This window comes from Corella eumyota, chromosome 2 (genome assembly GCF_963082875.1).
Source record: "Corella eumyota chromosome 2, kaCorEumy4.1, whole genome shotgun sequence".
Classification (NCBI taxonomy): domain Eukaryota; kingdom Metazoa; phylum Chordata; class Ascidiacea; order Phlebobranchia; family Corellidae; genus Corella; species Corella eumyota.
The window spans coordinates 11209982-11230822 of NC_137491.1; the positions used below are offsets into that span (position 1 = coordinate 11209982).

The 20841-nt window shown below is 27.0% G+C and overlaps 1 protein-coding gene across 1 annotated transcript; it reads left to right on the top strand.

Annotated features, from left to right (window-relative positions):
- Positions 1-378: 378 nt before the first annotated feature.
- LOC145742008 (centriolin-like) lies at positions 379-19747 on the top strand. The gene is made up of 45 exons (XM_082559736.1): positions 379-580; positions 940-1079; positions 1413-1537; positions 1776-1906; positions 2085-2226; positions 2451-2637; positions 3070-3158; positions 3356-3460; positions 3614-3718; positions 3929-4018; positions 4193-4262; positions 4345-4520; positions 4693-4821; positions 5023-5176; positions 5546-5769; positions 7216-7349; positions 7590-7743; positions 7898-8117; positions 8267-8355; positions 8587-8718; positions 9070-9176; positions 9778-9922; positions 11120-11254; positions 11385-11501; positions 11706-11919; positions 12152-12312; positions 12514-12761; positions 12981-13173; positions 13354-13560; positions 13788-13934; positions 14039-14161; positions 14320-14463; positions 14621-14712; positions 14907-15105; positions 15247-15393; positions 15675-15803; positions 16041-16142; positions 16267-16455; positions 16729-16898; positions 17102-17303; positions 17459-17622; positions 17786-17981; positions 18153-18299; positions 18375-18470; positions 19199-19747. The coding sequence occupies exons 1-45, from the start codon at positions 423-425 to the stop codon at positions 19334-19336; spliced, it is 6666 nt and encodes a 2221-aa protein (XP_082415862.1). The 5' UTR covers positions 379-422; the 3' UTR covers positions 19337-19747.
- Positions 19748-20841: the final 1094 nt, after the last annotated feature.

A 20841-nucleotide genomic window follows, 5' to 3' on the forward strand; every position in this document is an offset into this window, starting at 1 on the left:
ACAAATGATGACCGTCGTTAGCTTTGTGTACAGTGTTGCAGACATGTTTATTTAAAATTTAATTCTAAGCTTAACGTTTTTTTTCAGGTGTTTATGGATTTATCGTGGGTGCGTGGGCATTTAAACTTACAGATTTACTTTAACATTTAGACATTTGCAAAATAATTTTATATGGTGCAAATATTCAAAACTAATGTGAAATTTAATGTTATTTGCTAGATTGTTTTACAGACATAAGACAAACAGCAATTGCATAAGAATAAAACATATTTTTAGTACATAATATTAGATTGATTGTAGTAAATAGTAAAAATAAACTATGTTGGTATGTTTTGTAGTAATAATCATTTTAAGTTAAATTTTGGTTTTAGATGTTTGTACAAATTAAATAGTAGTTTTGTAAGCAGTATAGAAATATAAAAATGCAAAGATCAAGGCGATCCCATAGTGACACTGATGATGTTTTAGGGACCTCACAAAATCTACCTCCAATCACACCCAGAAGTTCTAGAATTCCTGCACCTCTTAAAACTTCAGGACAGTATCCAAGAAGGGGAAGTCAAACCTCAACACCGAACAGGTTTTATTATAAGTTTTGTATTTATTTACTTTAATTGTTGGTCTAATATTTATTATAAAAGTATAGGCTATAGTTTTGCTTTAACTTATATAGCCTATATACAACTGTATGTACAAATTAAAAAAACATTTTTTGTCTATTGTTAAGTTTTTAAATTATGTTATTTCAAAATTACAAAAAATTATATATATAATATATAGAAAAATATTTAAATAAAAAAAACAGTATATATATAAATTTAAATATTATCATCAAAATTAACAAAAATTGCAATTAAGTATTTGTTATGTAAGTTAAATTTTAAAAACTGTCAGAAGTATAAGTTGAAGTTATAATGTAAGTTACTGGGGTCTTTTTAGATCTCGATCAACAAGCCGATCTCCAACTCGCAGAGGAGCTGCAAGTCCAAGTAACTCAACTCGTAGTGTAGAAAACCTTAGTCCAATTCGAAATGATGATTATAGCAGAAGGATGGTCGGAACATTAGGTAGCACCGAAGGTATGTATTGATGTGTTTGCAAAATATTTTTTAATATTTGTTACAGAAATTTATAACTACTTAAGAGGATTTCCATTTATATGGTTTGCCTTCTGTTTACTACTTGTTATGTCACATAAAGGTTTTATACTTTTATTTGTTTAAGCTATCTGTAAACACCAGGCTCATTGGCGAATATTGTGGCATTGGTGCGGCTCAAACCTAAAACTTTTTGACTTGTCTAATGTCATGACCAGTATACTACACTTTTATTCTTTAACCATTAAGCATTAAGAAATTAAAATTTCTTGTAGAATTACTTTTAATCTATTTTTACCTTGTATTTGTTTATAGATACTTCTGGTCGGAACTTGGTTCGATATATAACTAAAGATATGATACAAAGACTTGCCAAAGAAGAACAATTTGAACACATCAGAAAATTGTCTTTTAATCTAAGTGGAGATAAGAAAATAAGGGTGAGATTTGTTTAATTAAAATAAACACAATTTTACAATACAATTTGTTATATAACCCTTATGTTTTTCCATGTTTAACTGCTTAACTACTTTAATGTTTTTAATAAAATGTTAGGAATGGGTAAAATGTTTTTTTTCAGATTACTACACTTTTAAAGTTTTTACCATCTAAAATAACAATCTTATATAAATTATAAAGGTTTCAAAATTATTTTTTTTTAATACTGTTTTATTTTAGTACATTGAAAACTTGGATGGATTAAAAAACTTGACCGTTCTTAATCTAAGCAACAATGCAATAGATAAGGTTGAGAAAATAGATCATTTAACACGCTTACAAAACCTCAACTTGTCAAACAATAGAATAAGGTAATTAAGTGACAAGATTTTAACACAAGTTTTTTAAATAAACAAAGTAAAAATGTATATATAAAAGAAATTAAAAGTGTTTTTGTATACTTTAATATCATTTTTAATGCTTATTGAGATTTATTTTATACCATCTATTCTATACTGCATACCTACTAATTACTTTTGTTTTTTACAGTACAATTGAAGGTATTGAGACGTTGTCGAATCTTCAAATATTAAATTTTGAGGGAAATCGAATTGAGAGGATTCCCGTGTGGCTTGGAAAAAAATTAAGAGCTCTTAGAAGCATTAAACTTGCAAATAATTTAATTTCTTCGGTAAATTATACTTTTTGAGTCAACTTTTTTAATAGTTAATTTAATCAATTTTAACTAAATTGCATAGTCTTATTTTTTCAAGATTCTAAGTGATAAAAATGTAAATTGTTATTAATAAGTTGTTAGAAAAAATGTATATTTATGTAAAATGTTTTTAGTTAATTAAATTTTGATTATTTTTTCTGAAAAATTGAATCATTTATCATTTTTAATTTTTTCTGTAGTTATCAGATGTGGTTCGGCTCCATGGTCTTCATGATCTTCACACATTCACAATACAGGGTAACCCCCTATGCGAAATTCCCCACCACAGAGGATACATTATATTTCACTTGCGAGTTTTAAATGAGTTGGACGAACAAGATGTTAGTTCTACAGAAAGATCAGATGCTGTAATCAGGTTTTCACAAGGTTAATGACTTTGTTTTGATCTTTCTTTTTACTTTTATTTAACCTTTTCTTTTTACATATTAAGGTTAATTTTGTTACTTTTTAAGAACATTTTAAAACGTATGTACTTTTAAGGTTAATATTATTAAGGTTAATAAAAGAAACAGGTAGGCACCGTTTCACTAATGAGGTTTTCTCCATCAGTATTATCTCTAGAAGAACATTTGTTTTAAATTTATAAATAAAGTAAAAAATAAAAAAAGTTATTATTTTTTTAGTTTGAAATTGAAAGCTTGGCATTTCATTAAAATTAACTTGCTTGTAAAAGGATATGCTTAAAATAAACATTATGCAACACTTCAATTTTTAATATGTAAAACTCATTAATATATTAATCCATACAGTTAATATTTTAACATTTGTTTTATGTAAATTAAATGTTTTATTTTACAGAGGAGTTAGAAAAGTTGACTAAAGAGCTTCACAACACAAACAGTAAACTACAACAAAGTCAAGAACTTCGCAACCAATCTTTAGAGGAGGTAAAGTTTTGTTTGTTTAAAGTTTTAATAACTCATTGAATTTTTTTTTTTTTTAATTTAAAATAAACAGGTTTTAAACTCTTTTTAAAACTATTACTTATTGTAATTTTATTTAAATTTTTTCCAACAGTTAAAATTTTTTTTTTTAAATCACAATATTTTAAGCAAGAGTAAATTTATTATTAATCAATTTGTAGGTTGAGATTCTTGCAGCAAGAGAGAGGGAGATGGAGGAGAGGGATGAAAGAGGGAAGGAGAGCAGGGAGGAAATGGAAAGAGAACTAGATGCAAAAGATGAACTGGTAAAAATAATTTTAAAACACAAATATAATAATAAAACATTTAATATACATAAAAAAAGGGTTAAATTTTAACACTTTAATAGTATGTAACAGCTTACCTTTTTTAAAAAAAAAATTTTTCGTTATGAACACAAAAAATAAATTTTTTTTTAGTTGAAGAAAAAGTCAAAAGAGTTGCAGAGATCTCAAGCCAAACAAGTTCAATTAGAACAAGAACTTGCTTTCATTAAACTTGATGTTAAATTCGATCCCCTTAATGTAATTAAACTTAAACTCTATTTTTGTAATACATTTAACTTTAAAATAAAAATTTGCAAAAAACTTTAGTCAATAAATTTTTTTCTGCGGTAAATGATTTTAAATTGTTTATCCTATTTTTTGGAGGTATTTCATTGATTTTTAATTTTATGTTTTTTGTTATAAAAGCTTTTTAACTCTTAAATTCTAACAAATCTGACTGTTATTAAGGTTCCACATGGTAGTGATGGAGAAGGGGATATGCCTTATATTGGAAAGTCAAGATATAAAAGAAATGAGATGGCAATGGAAAGTAACATGGTATGAACATTTATTTATTTAAAATATTTGTAATAAAAGCATAATGCAAACTGTCATTAAATTTATTGTATTGCTTATGTAATGCTAATCAAGATTGTTCAAGCGGGCAGAATTTGCTGATTTTGGGTTTACTACTGAAGTCAACAATATTTAATAAAATAAAAAATATTTCAGGGTAGAGGTGATGAAGATAGAAGGCAACTTGATTCTGAACTCAATGAAAAACAACGCCAACTTAATGAAGGTTTTTAGAAAAACATATTAAATTAAATATTCTAAATAAATTCTTAAAAATTTAATATATGAAATTTAAATGATTGTTTTAGCTGCAGAAAGGCTTGCATCTCTACAAAGAGAATTACATCAGACCCAATCTCAGGTTTTAAATGCAACTCAAGAGTTACAAAACTTAGAGAGAGCTACGATGGACAGAAGACTCACAGAGGAAGAAAAACAAAAACTGAGACAAAAACTTGCAGCAAAAATACACAAAGTTAATCAGGTAATTTAAAAAAAAATGTTGTTTATGTTAAAAATATTCTACAATAAAATTGTTTTTTCTTTTTTTAAAAATACCTATTTAATAATTTTTTTTCTTTTTCCTAATTCTATAAGAAATTTATATTTGCTTAATAATTTTTGTAGAAAAATTATTTTTAAATAATATTTTATAGATTCGAGAAGAAGCCATCAGAATAGAAGACGAATTAGCTGAGGATAGGGCAAAAGTACGAAGATTAAAGATTGAATATGATAAACTTAGATCTCGGATGAAAAATTTGGATCCAAGCAGCCCTGAATATGTAAAAAATTAAAATTAAATTCTTTGTTATTGTTCAGTTGTTTTAAACTATTGTTTTTACATTTTTTTTCGAAACTTTGTGTTTTTTTTGTGGAATGTGATGTTTTTTTATTTGGTGAAGTAGGTTTAAATTTTTCATTATACAGTTTTAAAATTTTTAACTACATTTTTAATATACAAAATTTATATTTTTGTATTAAAGGCTCAATCAAAATCTGAAATGCATTCAAAAGAGCAACAATGTAAAGAGTTAACTCAACAGATCAAAGATAATGAAAATACGTTAAACAGACTGCTCAAAAATATAACTGTTGATACAGAAGCAATTAAAGATTTGGAAGAACAACTAGAAAGTGGTAAAAAAACAATCAAAGGAAATTTGTAACTGATTTTATTAAAAGTTGATACAAGTATAAATTGTAAATGACATCTATAATAAAGCCTAGTGGATAATATATATATGTATATATTTATATATGTATATGCAATTTATAGACCTACAAAATAAGAAAAACTATTGTTTGTGATTTTAGGGTAAATTATCACAGGCCAATAGTAGTTGAAATTTTAAGACAATTAAAATTTCAACCAGAGGGCAGGCTATTGACTAAAATATTTTGACAAAGCTTGTTAAAAAAAAACAATGAACTGAATTATAAAATGGGATTTCCCCCCATATTATTTCTTCTATTAAAAAAAACTAATTTGAAAAATTGCTAATCAAGGAACTGCATCATCTGATCCCAATCTTCGACATGAGCTGGAGGATATTGTTGAAGGACTTCAAGATTATCTTCTGAATGTAAGACAGAAAGCTGACGCTCAGAGAGGTGACTTTGATAATCTTTTACGAGACAAAGAAAGGCTTGTCAGGCGCTTGGCGGCACTAGAGAGAGAAAAGATGATCTTAGCGAGCGATGCAGATGACTATAGTCAATTACAACAACAGGTAAATTTTGTATTAATTATTATTTTAGGTACTAAAAAAATTTGATTGCATTATCTTTTTGATTTATTGAAAGTAACCCTGAAATATGGTATTTTAATGATCTAGTTGTCATTGGACACCAATTAACTATTTTTATGGTAACTTTTATCTAATTTTTAATGATTGGCATGTTTAGGGTTTTGCATTTTAGGAAAGCTGTTTTGAGCTGTTTTATTCTTACTCAGTAAATAGTGTTTTCAGAATTTTAAGATGTGTAAGCATTTTTGTTTGGAAATCTTTTTATTTTAGATTAAGGAATGACTTGAACTATATTAAATTAGGGTAATTCCATATTTATCAAAATAAAACAATTTTTTTGAATACATAGTATTTGTTAAGGTGTCAGTTTTGGGTGAGCTAAACGAATTGCTCCAAGCCACCCAAGACTTAAACGAACAAATTTTAAAACAAAGACGGGGCAAAAATCAAAGCCAAACTGAGCCTAAAAAAATACTCCCTGAGTCCCTTGATCAGGCCATTAAAGAGGGAACGGCCACCACACAGCAAATAGAAGAGGCCACAAGGCTTACAGTAAAACTATTTAATTTCGGGCACTGTTTGGGCATTAATTTGAACAAAAAATTATTCTTTGACATTCTTGCTTAGTGAATGGCTGTGGAATTGGAGTTACTTTTAGTAAAAAACACAATTTTATCCTAATTTAGCATCTGCACATTACCCTTAAGTTAATTTTCTAGCATTTGCACTTTACCGTTAAAATAAGGTTTTATGGAAATTAAGTATTAATATTACTATGCAATATTTTATTCTATTTTAATACCATTTTTAATTTACCAATATTCAAAAAACTAAATTTTGGCTTAATTTTAATGCAATGAACCTGAAGAGATTTTGTTTCTTATTTAAAGTTCTGTACACCTTGACTATAAGTAAAAGGTATGAAGAGTCTGGTGGTAAAACTTGGTTGTAGGGTACTACAAACTTTTGTAAATACCAAAATGGGGTTAACTAAATTTATTTCATATTTGTTAAATAAATGGAAATAGATTATTTTTATTTTATAGATTAAACTTTAGAAATAATTTTAGATGGTATGATATTTATAAATAATTTAGAAAAATTGTTTTAATTTATGTTTTGGTGTGTGCTGTAGTTTGCATTTAGAAAAAATTTATAAAAAAATTATAGCTGCAATCTCTATCAAATTAATCATTGCTTTTGTTTTAGTTTTAGAGCAATTTTAATTGATAGTAAATATGCTAGAATTATTTATTGAATATAATTTTACAATAAAATATATATTTTAAATTAAACAATCTTTTTTTAATACCAAATTTTAATAACTATTTTTTTTAATTTATAAATTTTAGTATAACCTTTGTTTATTTATCATATTTGTAAGTGATTTCTATAATATATATTACAAACAAAATATTCATTTTTTAGCTCGATGCATTGAACAAGTCTATGTCTGATATGCAACAGCTCAACAGTGATTTACAAAAAGAAGCAGGACAGTTAAGTTTACATGATGCTGATCTACAAACTCAACTTGGAGAGGCAGAAAAAAGAATTGAAGAGTATGTTATCTTTTTTAAAACTATAAATCTTTTTTTTGCCACTTGTTCAAAATAGTATTCAATGTTAATGTAAAAATTATGATTAAAAAAATAAAAATTTGATAATTTATACAAATTTTCTCACGTTTTATTCAACGCCATTTCTTAAATACATAAATTTTTTAGGTAGTTTTAAAATAAAATATCCTTAATCTCATTTTAACCATTCTGGTTCTACATAAAATTTCTTTTTACTTTTAGGCTGAATAGATCAATGCATGACACTGATCGTAAAACTAATGAGGATAAAGGTAAATTAAGCAAACAAATGGAGGAAATTGCAAAATTACAGAACAAGGTTGGTGACCGAGAGGCTGAAGCGGCAGCACTCAACAAAGAACTTGATCGATTAAAGGTAATTTTTGTTTATTAATAATTTGAAAATTTGCTAACTTTTAGCACAAAGTCTGTGTTTTTTAGGCATTTAAAGGAAAGTACTGTTCTATTACAAAAAAAAATACTGTTTTGAATTACAATATTTCAAATTAAATTTTATTATTTTGATGTAGGCTTTTAACCGGGATTTAAATGGAGAATTAGAATCTCGAAATGCTCGATTCACTGACACTTTAGGCTCTATGTTAAACCCTGAAGAAGTAGTTGAAAGAATCAAACAATTAAACAAAGCTTTACAGAAAGGGGATCCTAAAAAACTAAGAGTTCATGATGATGGTGATGTGGTGGGAAAAGCATTAGAGGGCTTGCAAAAACAATTGTTTGATGTTGTAGGTAAGAGATATAAAAATCTTTAGTTGGGTATTATTTTATTGTTTGAAGCATACCTAAGTAAGATTTTGTAACCTTTTTTATTTTTATGTTTAAAAAAAATTATTATATTTTTGTGTGGTTTTGTGACTGTAAATTTTGTGTTCGTTCAGGAAAAGAAAACAGGGACAAAGCTGATGCAGAAAAACGACTAAAAGCACTAGAAAACCACATGAAAAACTTGAAAAAGAAACTCTTAGAGGTAAGTTGTAAAACAGATTAACAGATTTCTATTTATAGGCTGTATAATTATATAAACACTAATCTATACTTTATGCATTTTTAAAAAATTGATTAGGCTTAAAATATTAATTTAAATATAAATATCTCATAAATAAACTAAATGTAACTCGTTTTTTGATTTATTTTTACAATGGTAAAACCTTTCTATTAATTAAAAAAACTGCATGTTTTAATGGTTATCAATTGACAGGCTCAAAAAGAATACAGAGACACTATGGAGGCAGCTACTGAGGCAAAATTAGAAGCAGAAAAATCTTCACACAGAAGAGCTTTACAAAAACTTGAGGGTGATATGAATAATATGAGAGATCGATTAAAAGAGGTATTTTGATGTTAAATTTAAATTTATAGAAAAAAAATTTAAAAAATTTTCAGTTGTATTCTGATTTTAAACTGTTTTAACTTTTAATTTTTTAAATTTTGCCGGTTGAAATTATTATTTGTTATCTGATATTCAGCAAACATTATCTTAAGTTAGGTTACCATACTGTGTACACATTAACTTGACAGTTTAACAATTATATAAGAATTTATCATTTTCTAGTACAAATCTGTCTATGTTACATTAAATTTTTTGACATATTGTTTTAAATAACTTCTGGCTTACGAACCATATTTTTGTAATTTTAGGCATGTAACTATTTTAAATTTTTTTTTAAAATTTTAATAAAAGGCTGAGGAAGATGCAGATATAATGAGAAATTTTGCTGAAAATCAGAGAAGAAAAAGTGACGAAGAAGGCAAAATGAGAGAAGAAAGAGCAAGACTGCATAATACACAGTAAGTTTAGGTGTATTTTAAATAAAATTACAAATCAAAATAGTTGTAATTTTATTTATATTACTAATAAAAAATAACTAAATTACAAATTGTTATTTTTTTTGTCAACAATTTGTCAACGTTATGGTTTTTTTTAAAGTGGTTTTTCTATAGTTACAACTGTCAAAAAAATCAATACCTAAACTTAAATCCATCATTCTTGTTAGCACTTCAGATCAAGTGATTTTTTTTTCATTTATTCGTTCTGTTGTGATGCTGGAATGCTATGTTTATACTGGCATTGTATGAATTAGCCTAATCTTTTGTATTGTTATATCTTGTTTATATAAATATATTGAAGTATTGTAGTAGCCCATATAGCTTGAGGTTTAAGGAATGTTGACTTAGCTTCAATTCTTTAATGTGGCTTAGGTTTAAATACAGTAGATGGTACTTAAGCTAAGATTTTAAGTTAGGCAAAAATTGCTTATGTGGTGAGCTATAGTTTGTTACAGTTTTAATTTTAACAAAAAAAAAAATTTTTTTTAAAAATAATACTTTAGTAACTTAACCCTTTTCTATTTTTAAGAATCAAATAAAAAAAGTTAATTTAAATTTAAAGGTCCCAAGCAGCTTTACGAGATTTAGAAAGGGAATTGGGAGACACAAAACGTGGGATGAAAGACAAGGAAGTAGCAACAGCTAAAAAATTGGAAGCAAATCAAGCTCAAATCGAAAGTCTTCATCGAAAACTGCAAAGACTGGAGGTAAATATTTAAAAAAAATTAGTTTTTTGTATTTTTAAGTTTTGAAGTATGAATATAAATTAACCTATAGGCAGTTTCTAATGTTTTATGTGGTTTGAGTTTTGTTTAAATGCCTAGAAATAACATTATTAAATATTTATTGTTTTAATAAATATTTTATACATTTAAAAAAATCACACACTTTTCTATACTTTTTCCTGAAACTAAAAAAAAAGTAAACATTTTTAAGCAAATTTATATTTTAATATATTATCTTTGATTACTATTTAAATATTAGAAAACTGTTTTTAAAACATTCTACACATTTTTTGTTTTACATTCATAACAATGTATTTGAATTTGAACCTAATTATATGCACTTGAGTAAAGACAATAGACCAAGTACCACACTCTACATTACAAATCTTTTATTCACATTTTTTTTTCTTTTTGACCCATTTTTTCTCTTTTATTACCATGCTATTGTATTGATTCTGCAGTTAAGAAATTGTAGACTTAATATATATTTTATAATATGGTTGAAAGGGGTAATAACTGTTATTATGTAAGCTAGCTTTATTTTTTATAACAAAAGTGAATAAAAAAGTGGCATTTTAAAAATTTTTTCAACAATCAGTCAAAAAAAAGTTTAAACTGAAAAATTTTTAAAAATAAATAAAGTTTGGAGTAATTTTTTTAATTTAAGTTAAAGTTTGTAATTATATTTTTATGTTAGAATAACAATATTTAAAAAAATGTCTGATACTGCATCAATGTCTTCCTATAAAACTTATCGTAGTTATGATTGTAGATCTAGAAGAACTAAAATATGGAGAAAGGTTTGTTCAAATGCCTTAGTAAATGTTGGTGGATATTTGATTGCATTGTCAAATTTTTGTCAAGCTCTTTTTTTTTTTTTTCAAATACCTAAACACACTTTTAATAAGAATAGCATTGTTTTATGGTTTTGTATTTGTTTATTTTAACAAATTTAAATTTTAAGACATAGTTAATTGTTTATTGTCGTTAAGTATGAACACCATATTAAATATGTAAGGAACAATCCTTCTGCACTGCATGTTTCTTTTTAAAGTTTTATGTGGTGATACTGTAACTGAATGTTTTTAAATTTTGTTTTATCCTAATTTTGCTTTAACCTTCTGTCTTGCCATTACCATTGTATAATTGCAAAAATTTAACCAAACGATTTTTTAATAGGAAGAGAGAGAAGCTGATCTGGCTGACACAGCTGACTCAGCAGCAGTTGCAGCAAAAGCTTTGAGGGATTTAGCAAGAGCTGAAGACGAAATTGAAGCTTTACAAGATTTGTTAAAAGCTCATGAACGAGATGGGGTAGGTTAAAAGCATGTAATTTATTGTAGCTTTTTAAATGTTTTTTAAGGCTTTTGGTTTTGGAATTAGAGCTTTTTTTTAATTCTGTATTAAACTATTAGTAAAATTTAATTTATTAAATCATTTTTAGCATGGAAGAGGTCGTGGGACAATGAGACAACTTCGTGATAATTTATCAAATAGAAAAAATGAGGTTGAAAGGTTGAGGAGAGCAATTAGAAATCTTAAATCTGGAAGCATGGATGAGGTAATAAGTGAAAACATAAAAATTTTAGCTTATTTATTTTAATTGTCTATGCACCAATTTTTTTACATTATTCAATTAGTTAATATTTAAAAATTGGTCAAAAATAATGATATAACTTTGTGTATGGCCTTTTATTTGTCAATAATCATTAATACTAATAATTTATTTTTTAAATTTTTATTACATTTATAATTTTGATTGTAGATTGATGACTTACAAGATCGCATCAATGCCCTTCGGGATGCACTGTCATCCAACAACGATCATATTCGTACATTATGGCCCGGTTATTATTGTTTTGTGCCTGGAGGTAGCAAACCCCAGGGTCAGTATGTATACACAGGCCCCAAGAAAGGGGGTATGTACCCCCCAGCACCACCACCAATTCCTCCTCCAATGCAATCTACTGTATTACAAGGTATGTGGAATATTATGTCAATCAGATCATGTAAATATAGTTTTGTAAATAAACAGATATATTGAACTATCGGAGTATTTAAAAGTAATTATTAAAGTTTAGAAAATGGTTTAACTTTTATTAATAAACTTACAAAAAGGTGCCTGTATTAGTTTAAAAAAGTTGTGAAAACTAATGTAATGTTGCTGGGTACAAAAAATGTTTTTTTTTAAATAAATTTAATGTTTTTTAGCTGGTTATCCAATTGATCCCTCCTCATGCGGACTTGAACCTGGAACCCCAGGTATGATAGCTTTACGAGAAGATGGAACTTTAATACTGGTACCATTTGAGGGGTTGTTTTGTAATGTTCCTGAACATCACGACCTTGAAGATCAAGTTGCTGAACTTACCGTAAGAAATTTTAATTTCTGATATTTGTCATTTAAAAATTTTTTAAATGATTTAAACCCCCTTGGCTTGGTTAGATACTTATAGTTCTTCTGGATTAAAATATTGTTTTTTTTTATGCATGGTGGTACACTATATTTTTTGTTATTTTTAAATATATACAATTTTACAAAAATAATCTATAAAATTTTGTTACAAATTTAGGAAGCTTTAGAGAAATGCAAACAGCATTGTGATCAGCACAAAGCTGAACTAGATGAAGCAGTCGGTCTTCTCGAACCTATCCAAGAGCAAGAAGCCAAACTCCACCACTTGGAGGAGCTTGTGAGCAGTCACCAGGATGAGCTAGAAAAGTTGAAAAAAGAAGAAGAGAGAATGTCAAAGGAAAAGGTTGAGACTGCAAATGAGTTGGCAAATTTGAAGGATACTTTAAACAACAAACTGAAAAGAAAGTAAGTTATATTTTTTAAAAAGTTTTGGTATAATAAAGTTTATAGCTGGAAGTAAACTAATAAATTAATTTATTATAAAATCAACACTTATTATTTAAATCAATTCTTTATTTTTTTGGCCTACAGGATATTATAAAAACAATTAAATAATATTTCTGCACTTGCCTTGATTTTACAAAGATTTCAATATTTTTTTTTTAAATATTACTTTCTTATTAGACATCAACTTGAAGGAAGAGTGGAAGACCTTCTTGGAGAACTTCGCACCGAGCAAGCTCTTCTCCAGCAAGATGAAATGCGGGATGAACTTCATTTGCTCGAGTCGACCTTAAACAAGAGAAGAGTTGAGTTAAGGGACTCTGAGAGGATGTTGAGGGAAGCAAAAGATGAAGCTGGTGATGCAGAGGGAAAGGTAAAGAAAATATTATTTAAATTAATTATTAATAACAGATTTTTCTTAACTTTTCTTTGTGTTTTTGTTGGTGTTCAATAACTATTTCTAATTTACGGAAGAATTGTCGTTTTATTTTATTTGTATTTTTTATTGACTTTTTTAATAAAATCATAATTAGCAAAATTTATTTTTATTTAGACAAGTGTTATGATGAAGCGTTTTGAAAATGCTCGAAAACAATTGTCAGAGGTGGAGCAAGATGCAGAAGAAATTGAGAAGCAGATGAGTGACACGGGAGCAAAACTGATTCGAGCCAGAAACGAACTTCAACAGATTCAGGGTCAAACAAAAGAATGTGAAGGTCATAAGATCAAATTGGAAGATCAGTGCAGACAACTAGCAAGGGTAAGTTATTATTTTCTTTTAATTCAATTTAAATAAGTAAGGATGCATTTAAAATAATTTTTAGCAATATTTATTATATTATTCAACATTTTTAATATAATTTATGTTTTGTTTTTTTATTTTTTATTATTTTTGTTCCATAATATAATTTTTTTCTGTATAAAAATTTAGAAGCAAAAATTTTAAATTTTCGATAGTTTTTCAGTCAATTTTTACATATTATTTAGGTTGTAACTACTAAAGAATCAGAGTATGTGGCACTGGAACAAAAGATTGATCATATGACAGGTAACCTAGAAAGTTTGCAAAATGAATTAATATTAGCAGAAGAAAAGGAAGCTGAAAGGTTATCAGCACTCAGAGAAAGTGAAAAGGTAAAAACTTTTTATGTTAATTAACTTAAAAAGTATTTGTTAAAGTAAGTTATTATACTTTATGTAATATTCTAATTTTTTAATATATGTTGATAAATTTTTAGATCTTGGGGGAAAGAAAAGAAGAAATTGTGAGATTGAAAGATCAAATTACGTTACAACGTGAAGAATTAGAAGGCCTTGATCGGATGCTAGGAAAGAAAAATACTGAAATTCAATTACTACAGGTAAAAACTGTCAAATGTTAAAAAAAAGACTTTATGAAAATCTTTTACAGATGCTTAAAATAATTTTAACTTTACTTTTTGCATATTTATTTTTCTGGTTTTGTCTGGTTATAAATGTTGCCAAGTTTGTATCAACAAGACAATTTGTTGTACAACAGGACAATGTTGAGCAACACCAACAAGAACTCTCAACAGTTTTAAAAGAAGGGAAAGCAGATGTTCAGGAAAAACAAAAGCAAATCAAACAATTGAGACATGATGTTGATGAACTTACTTCTACCAGGAATGATTTAGAAACACAGGTGACATTTTTATCTCATAAAATTTTTATAAATTTTTACTTTCGTTGTAGATATTCTTTTTGTTTCAACAGTTACTTTGTGTTATGTTGTAGAAATTTTTGTCTAAGTCTCTTTGTTGTTTAATGAGAATAATTTTAATAAATTATTTTTCTTTTAGATAACAAGGAGAAAAAGTGATGTAACCGGTTTACGAGAAAAATCTAATCAAACCGAAGAAGAATTACAAAATTATATCTCAGAAGTTTCAAAGTAATTATTTATTGAATACTAATATTAAAATATGTTTTAGTATTTGCATTGTAAACTCTTATTTTTGAGAAGGTACGATTAGATGTTGAATTTTTTTTCCTGTATACTCAATTTTAAAACTTTAAGACATTTATGTTTTTTTAAATGGAATTACTTCAGTAAATTTGGATTTAATTTAATTTTTGTGATTTAAGGCAAAAATCTGAACTGAAACACGTTCTTGAAATGCTTGGCTTAGAACAACAAGAACTCGAAAGTTTAAGAAGACAACATGATGTCAAATCTTCTGAACTTGCTGATACTCAACGTCGCCTCTTGGAGGAGAGAACAGAGCTTGATCGGATGAGTTCAGACTCTCAGAGAAGAGATGCTGAGTTGGTCAGAATTAAACAGGTAAATAACGTTTTTTTTTGGTTCATGAATGCATTTTTTGAGAATTTTTAACATACTTTTTTTTGACTTTGCAATAATGTTTTTTTTTTAATTTTTAAAAAACTACTTCTTCATTAAAGCTAATTTATCTACTTTTTTTAGAATGTTGAAAAGTTTCGAGGTGATGTTGATCAACTAACAATAGAAAGATCAACTTTAGAAGATACAGTTAATGGTTTAATCAAAGAAAAAGAAATGTTGGCTTCATCTACTAACAACCTTAATGAAAAACTTAACGATGGAAAAAAGGTGATAATTTTGATCAATTTTTTTTAATTTTAAAAATTTGTACCTAAAAAAACAAATAAAATTTGCAAACATAAAATATAATATTATTTTGAAATAAATTTAAATTGAAAAAAAAGTTTCACTTATGCATTTAATATGCCAAATATCTGTGTTAATTTTTAATCTCATTCTTTTTGATATCAGGATTTTATATACTTAGTGACTTTGTTAAAAAGTTTATTGTCTAAATATAGGATTTTTATATTTGTGTTTATTATTTTAACCTATATTTGTTTTTAAAGACATTATCAGAGATTCGTAATAATATTGATAAAAGCGGATCAACATTAGATCAACTGGAAGAAGAACTTTCTTACGTTAGGAAAGAAGTTTTCCAATATACTCAACAAAAGAATGAATTTAGTAAAGAGGTAAGTTTTGTTGATTATTTCTTTTTTTGTTAAATTAAAAAAAATAGAGCACATATAAATATGTGGTAATATATATTCTCTTTTGAATTGGTATGTTGTCTATAAAGTCAAAATTTATAAAACTATATTTTTTAAATTGTTAATAAATTAAACATATGTTTTATTGAAATTTTTTAAATTTGTTACAAATTAATAAATTTTCATGTAATGTTATATAATTTTTCTATATAATTTTAGGTTTTAGTATTAAAGAATTTATCTAAAGAATTAAAAGCCGACATTGATGCTTATAAAACTGAGTTACATGATACTCAAGAGCAAGTTCAAACTATTGAGAAGGTAAATTTCCAAGTTTTTTACAAAAAAGACTTTTAATTGAAAATAAATCTCCATTTATGGAAATTTTTGTTTTAGTTTTGTAATTTGTATTCTATTATTGGTGTTCAATTTTTTTTGTATTTAGGATTTAAGATCAGTGACGAAGCATCGGGATGACATTACTCTTGAATCTACCTCTATCCAGGAGGAAATTCGAATGCTCACTCATCAACTTGAATCTCTCAATCACCAGGTTAGGAGAAGCAAGGAAGAGGCAGGAGTTGCTGACGATCAGAGAAGAGACAGACAGGAGGAGTTGGAGAAAAAAGAAAAAGTAAGAAGTTTTTAATATTTTTTTGTTTTTTTTAAAGTTTAACCTTAAATTTATTTCTTTTTTAGTATTATTTTCGAATTAGATTTTGTTATATATTTAAAATTATAAGTGATTTTTAACATTATTTAATTTAATACCTTTTTTATACCCAATGTCAAGTAAGTTATTTACACAAATTTTTTGTTTAACAATTTAAATTTTGTTTGACAATTTCTAATTTTTAAATTTTGTTTGACAATTTAAAATTGTTTGACAATTTTTAATTTTTTTTAGGAAATTACAAGAATCACTAAGGAGGCGGACAGAGAGGAGGAAAGATTATCTCGAGTTGTCTCAAGCATCAACAACGACATCCAAGCTCTTCAGAGAGAACTTTGTGAACAAAAAGATGAATTGGAGGCAGTGATTATTAAAAGGGATGCAACTAAAAGGGATATGGAAAGGTAATTATGATAAAATTACGAGTCATGCTTTTTAAGAATTTATTGTAGCAGCGTTTTTTCTTTTTTCAACCTTTTTTAATTTTTTTTTCTTTTTGAATTACTAATATGTTTTTTTTTTAATTTAAAATGCTTGATCTGTTTTATCATAATGTTGCAGTTGTAGTTTTAAAATTTTTATTTAAATTTTAATAAATGATTATTAGACTTGGTCGAATTGAATCGAAATTTGAAGAAACAGAGTTCCGCATCAGCACATTAGATTCACGGGTCAGCGAGCGTGAACAAGAAATATTGAAATTAGAAAAAGAGAAATCAGAATTAAAATTAATGTTGTCAAGTTTAAGTAACGAAGTAAGGGCGAATAAAGTTGAAACGGAACATCAAGTTACTAGGTTACAACAAAAAGTAAGTTTTTTATTGAATTTACATTTATCTTAATTGTTTTTTCAAATAATTATTTTTTTTTAAATTAGTCTTTATAAATAGTCTTAAATTAAACCAATAATATTTCAATTTCTTAATTTTAAGCTATTTTTGTTTTACAAATTTTATTTTTTTAGATTAAAGATTTAAAAGAAGAGCTGGAGTCTTTAAGGAGCAAGGATGCAAGTGAGATCACATCATTAGAGAGGCAGGCGGAAGATCATTGTGAAAGAGCAACCAGGCTCTCCAATGATCTTAATAAACTGAGGATTGATTTTATTCAAGCTAAAAATGAAATAAGGTTGAGTTGTTTTTTTCAATTTTTATTGTGTTATTATAAAAATAAGGTTATTTTAAATTTTTGAAACCTATTTTAAGTTTATTATTTTTACAAAAATCCTAATTATTTTATTTGTAATTAAGAATTTGTTACTTGAAAAAAGTAAATTCAAATTTTTTTGTAGATTTTTGGAAGAGGAGAAATCAACTCAGCAACTCGAGATTCAAAAAATGACGCGGAGATTAAGAACAGAGGTTGACAACAAGGTCTCGGAAGGAGTTAAGTTATTGGAAACCTCTCACACGGAGGCAGTAGAGGACCTTAAAGATTTATATCATGAAAGTGAGAACACACAGCGAAAATTGATGGCTCTAAGAGAGGTATTAATAAAACTGTTTACATAAAAGTAATATATTTTTAAAACAATGTGGTGATAAATAAAAAGATTTTGTTTTATTTAATTGACTTAATAAGTTACCTTGTGGTAACATTTTATTATTATGTGGTTTCAAAAAAATTATTCTTTCTAAATGATTTTTAAATTGATTTAGATCCAGCAAAGATCGCCATCAAAGCCACCTCCCCCAGCATCAATATTAAGCAGAAGAGCTCCCCCTCCCACTGATCCTTCCATCCAGGTTCTCCAGGAAGAGTTGCAAGCCAAACAGGAGGAGATTACATCGCAAATAAGAAGACAGGTAAACCAAATTTTTTTTTTGCATTTTTGTGTTTTTCTTTTAATCTAATTTCAACTTAAATTAATAAATTTATAGATGTCAAGACACAGAGAGCAATGGCAAACCAGGAAACTCCAATCTGAAGGAAAACTTCGATCACTTAAGAAGAAAGTTGACAACTTAGACGAACTGGTAAACTATTTTATTTTTTACTTGTGTATCTTGATAATAATTTCTTACATTTAAGTTAGCTACTAGTATCCCATACTACACTTAACTTTATTGTTATCACACCCAGTTTTATTAAAGTTTGGAATACTTTTTAGTTTTTAATATTACATAAATAATCCGAATTAAGAGCACAGAACACATTGATTTTTTTTGCTTTTAATTTGCGGCCATAATTAATTTAATAATTTTAGGTATTTTGCAAATTAAAACGATAAAGCATATATAAAAAAAAAACATGACAAAAAACAAACTAGCAGAAAACATTTTTTTTGTATACATCTTTATCCTCGATGTAGGAAAGTCGAATGCGCGACATAAACATAGAGTAACATCACTTACTCCGACCCAGTCTCGCCAGGTAACTATGCTGCTGATTAAGTGCTGGCTCAGCAGGAGTTATTACCGTTTATAGCGCCTTACTCAAGGGCGCTACAGCCAGAGATAGGTGGAGATTAAACCCACGACCCCATGAGTGGTGTAGCAAGTGTTCTTACCACTACACCACGCTGCCGGTCAAATTTAGTTCATGTATTCTAGCTCACAAATATAAAATAACATAGCTTAGGTGAATTTACCTCACTTTACTCTTTGATTATTTTACCTTGTTATTTGAATGTTCTTTAAACTACGGTTTTTGCGAAAATCTGGTAAAATACTGAAATAGCAATCAATCTTTAAGTTCGTTTCAGGTGAGTAATACTTCGATGGATTCTCTATCGCACTCTAGAGGCCGTGATCATTTAAATTTAAATGTCGATTTTCGTTTATCCCCACGCCTAGAAGAACGTGAAAATGTAATTCCAGAGCGAGATTATTCCCACTTGTAATTATTCAAGATTATTAAAAAAATAGGAGAAAAATAAATCGAAATCTCAATTTTACTGAACAAAAAGAATATCTAGTAATTGTATAATTCAAGAACTGAAGCTCATAGCATTTCATGACACATAACGTTACTGACTCACAATTTTTCGTCCTATTTAAAAAAAATATATTAAACTTTTTTTTTTGAGAGAGATTGTCAAATACATAAAAAATAATTTATATTTATATTTCGTACTATTCACAATATAAAAGCACATATTTGTCTTTATATTTACTGTTTAATTAACACAAATTACATGTATCCGTCCTATTTTAAATTAATATATTTTTATATAGAACACATATTTTTATATCAGAATTTTTGCACTATAACACTTGTACATATAAGTATATATTGTGCAGTATTTCATTGTTCCGAAATTATGATAATTATTATCATTTCTTTTTATTTTGTGTGTGATAGCTAATTTTTACTATTTAAAAATAAAAAGTTTTCATCCAAAATCACTTCGAGTTTTTTACAATAATAAAATACAGACTTATAGTAAATAATTATGCCTTCTTTTAGTTTTTTTTTGTATATATCTTTATCCTCGATGTGGGAAATTCGAATGCGCGACTTAAACATAGAGTAACATCAGTTACTCCGACCCAGTCTCGAGTTGCCTGTGGCAGTTTGGGATATAAATTAAAATGTTTGAATTTCAAAGGATAGTGTATCTATATATATCTAGTTATTAGGTATGTATTTTACATTGGATAAGATAAAACTTACAACATTTAAATGTTTTGAACAACATGTTTACACGATTTTTGGTAGGTCAATCAACCTAAGTTATTTCCATATTTGTAACTATTTGACATACAGGCCGACATTCTTGTTGAGAATATAAAATAAACAACATGGGAATTTTTCTGAAAAAAATAGTGACATTTCTCTAAACAAGTTAACAAAAGTTAAATTGGGTAACATAAAATATTAAATAGGGGTAACAAAAATAACCCTATGTTTAGTATACTTTCAGTGATTTAAATGGCGAAAATGTGTTCTTACTCCTGTATTCTAGAATACCCAAATTTACGTCACTACATAACCGTCATTACATTACCCACCCACACAACATGCCTACGTCACATGGGTCCCCCAAAACGTTTAAAAATAAAAAAAAAACTAAACTTCCATTTTAGAAACTTGTAAATACTTCTTGTAACTGAAGTTAATTTTTTTGACATTATTTGCTATTGATAAGTGTAATCAATGGGTTGATTCATTACACAACATGTGTTGGTTCACCGTATTTTTCTCAATACATATTGAGGGCTATATAAATAGGGCAAACACACTGGGTTATCTTATTAAAGTTTGATTAGCTAAGCTGGTACAGTTAGCTTACAGCTCATTTAAAAAATAAATATTTAGAAATATTGTTAAATTTTTTGTAAAGTTTTCGCAATCTTCGTTACTGCAGTGATATTATTATACGGTCGAGTTATAGATCATTGTTTT

What these genes read in the sequence shown, in the direction of transcription:
- LOC145742008 (XM_082559736.1), top strand. Translation starts at nt 423, where the DNA reads ATGCAAAGATCAAGGCGATCCCATAGTGACACTGATGATGTTTTAGGG. An exon ending in TGTAATCAGGTTTTCACAAG is followed by an intron (nt 2,638 to 3,069) that starts GTTAATGACTTT and finishes TTTATTTTACAG; the next exon opens with AGGAGTTAGAAAAGTTGACT. An exon ending in TTACTAGGTTACAACAAAAA is followed by an intron (nt 17,304 to 17,458) that starts GTAAGTTTTTTA and finishes TTATTTTTTTAG; the next exon opens with ATTAAAGATTTAAAAGAAGA.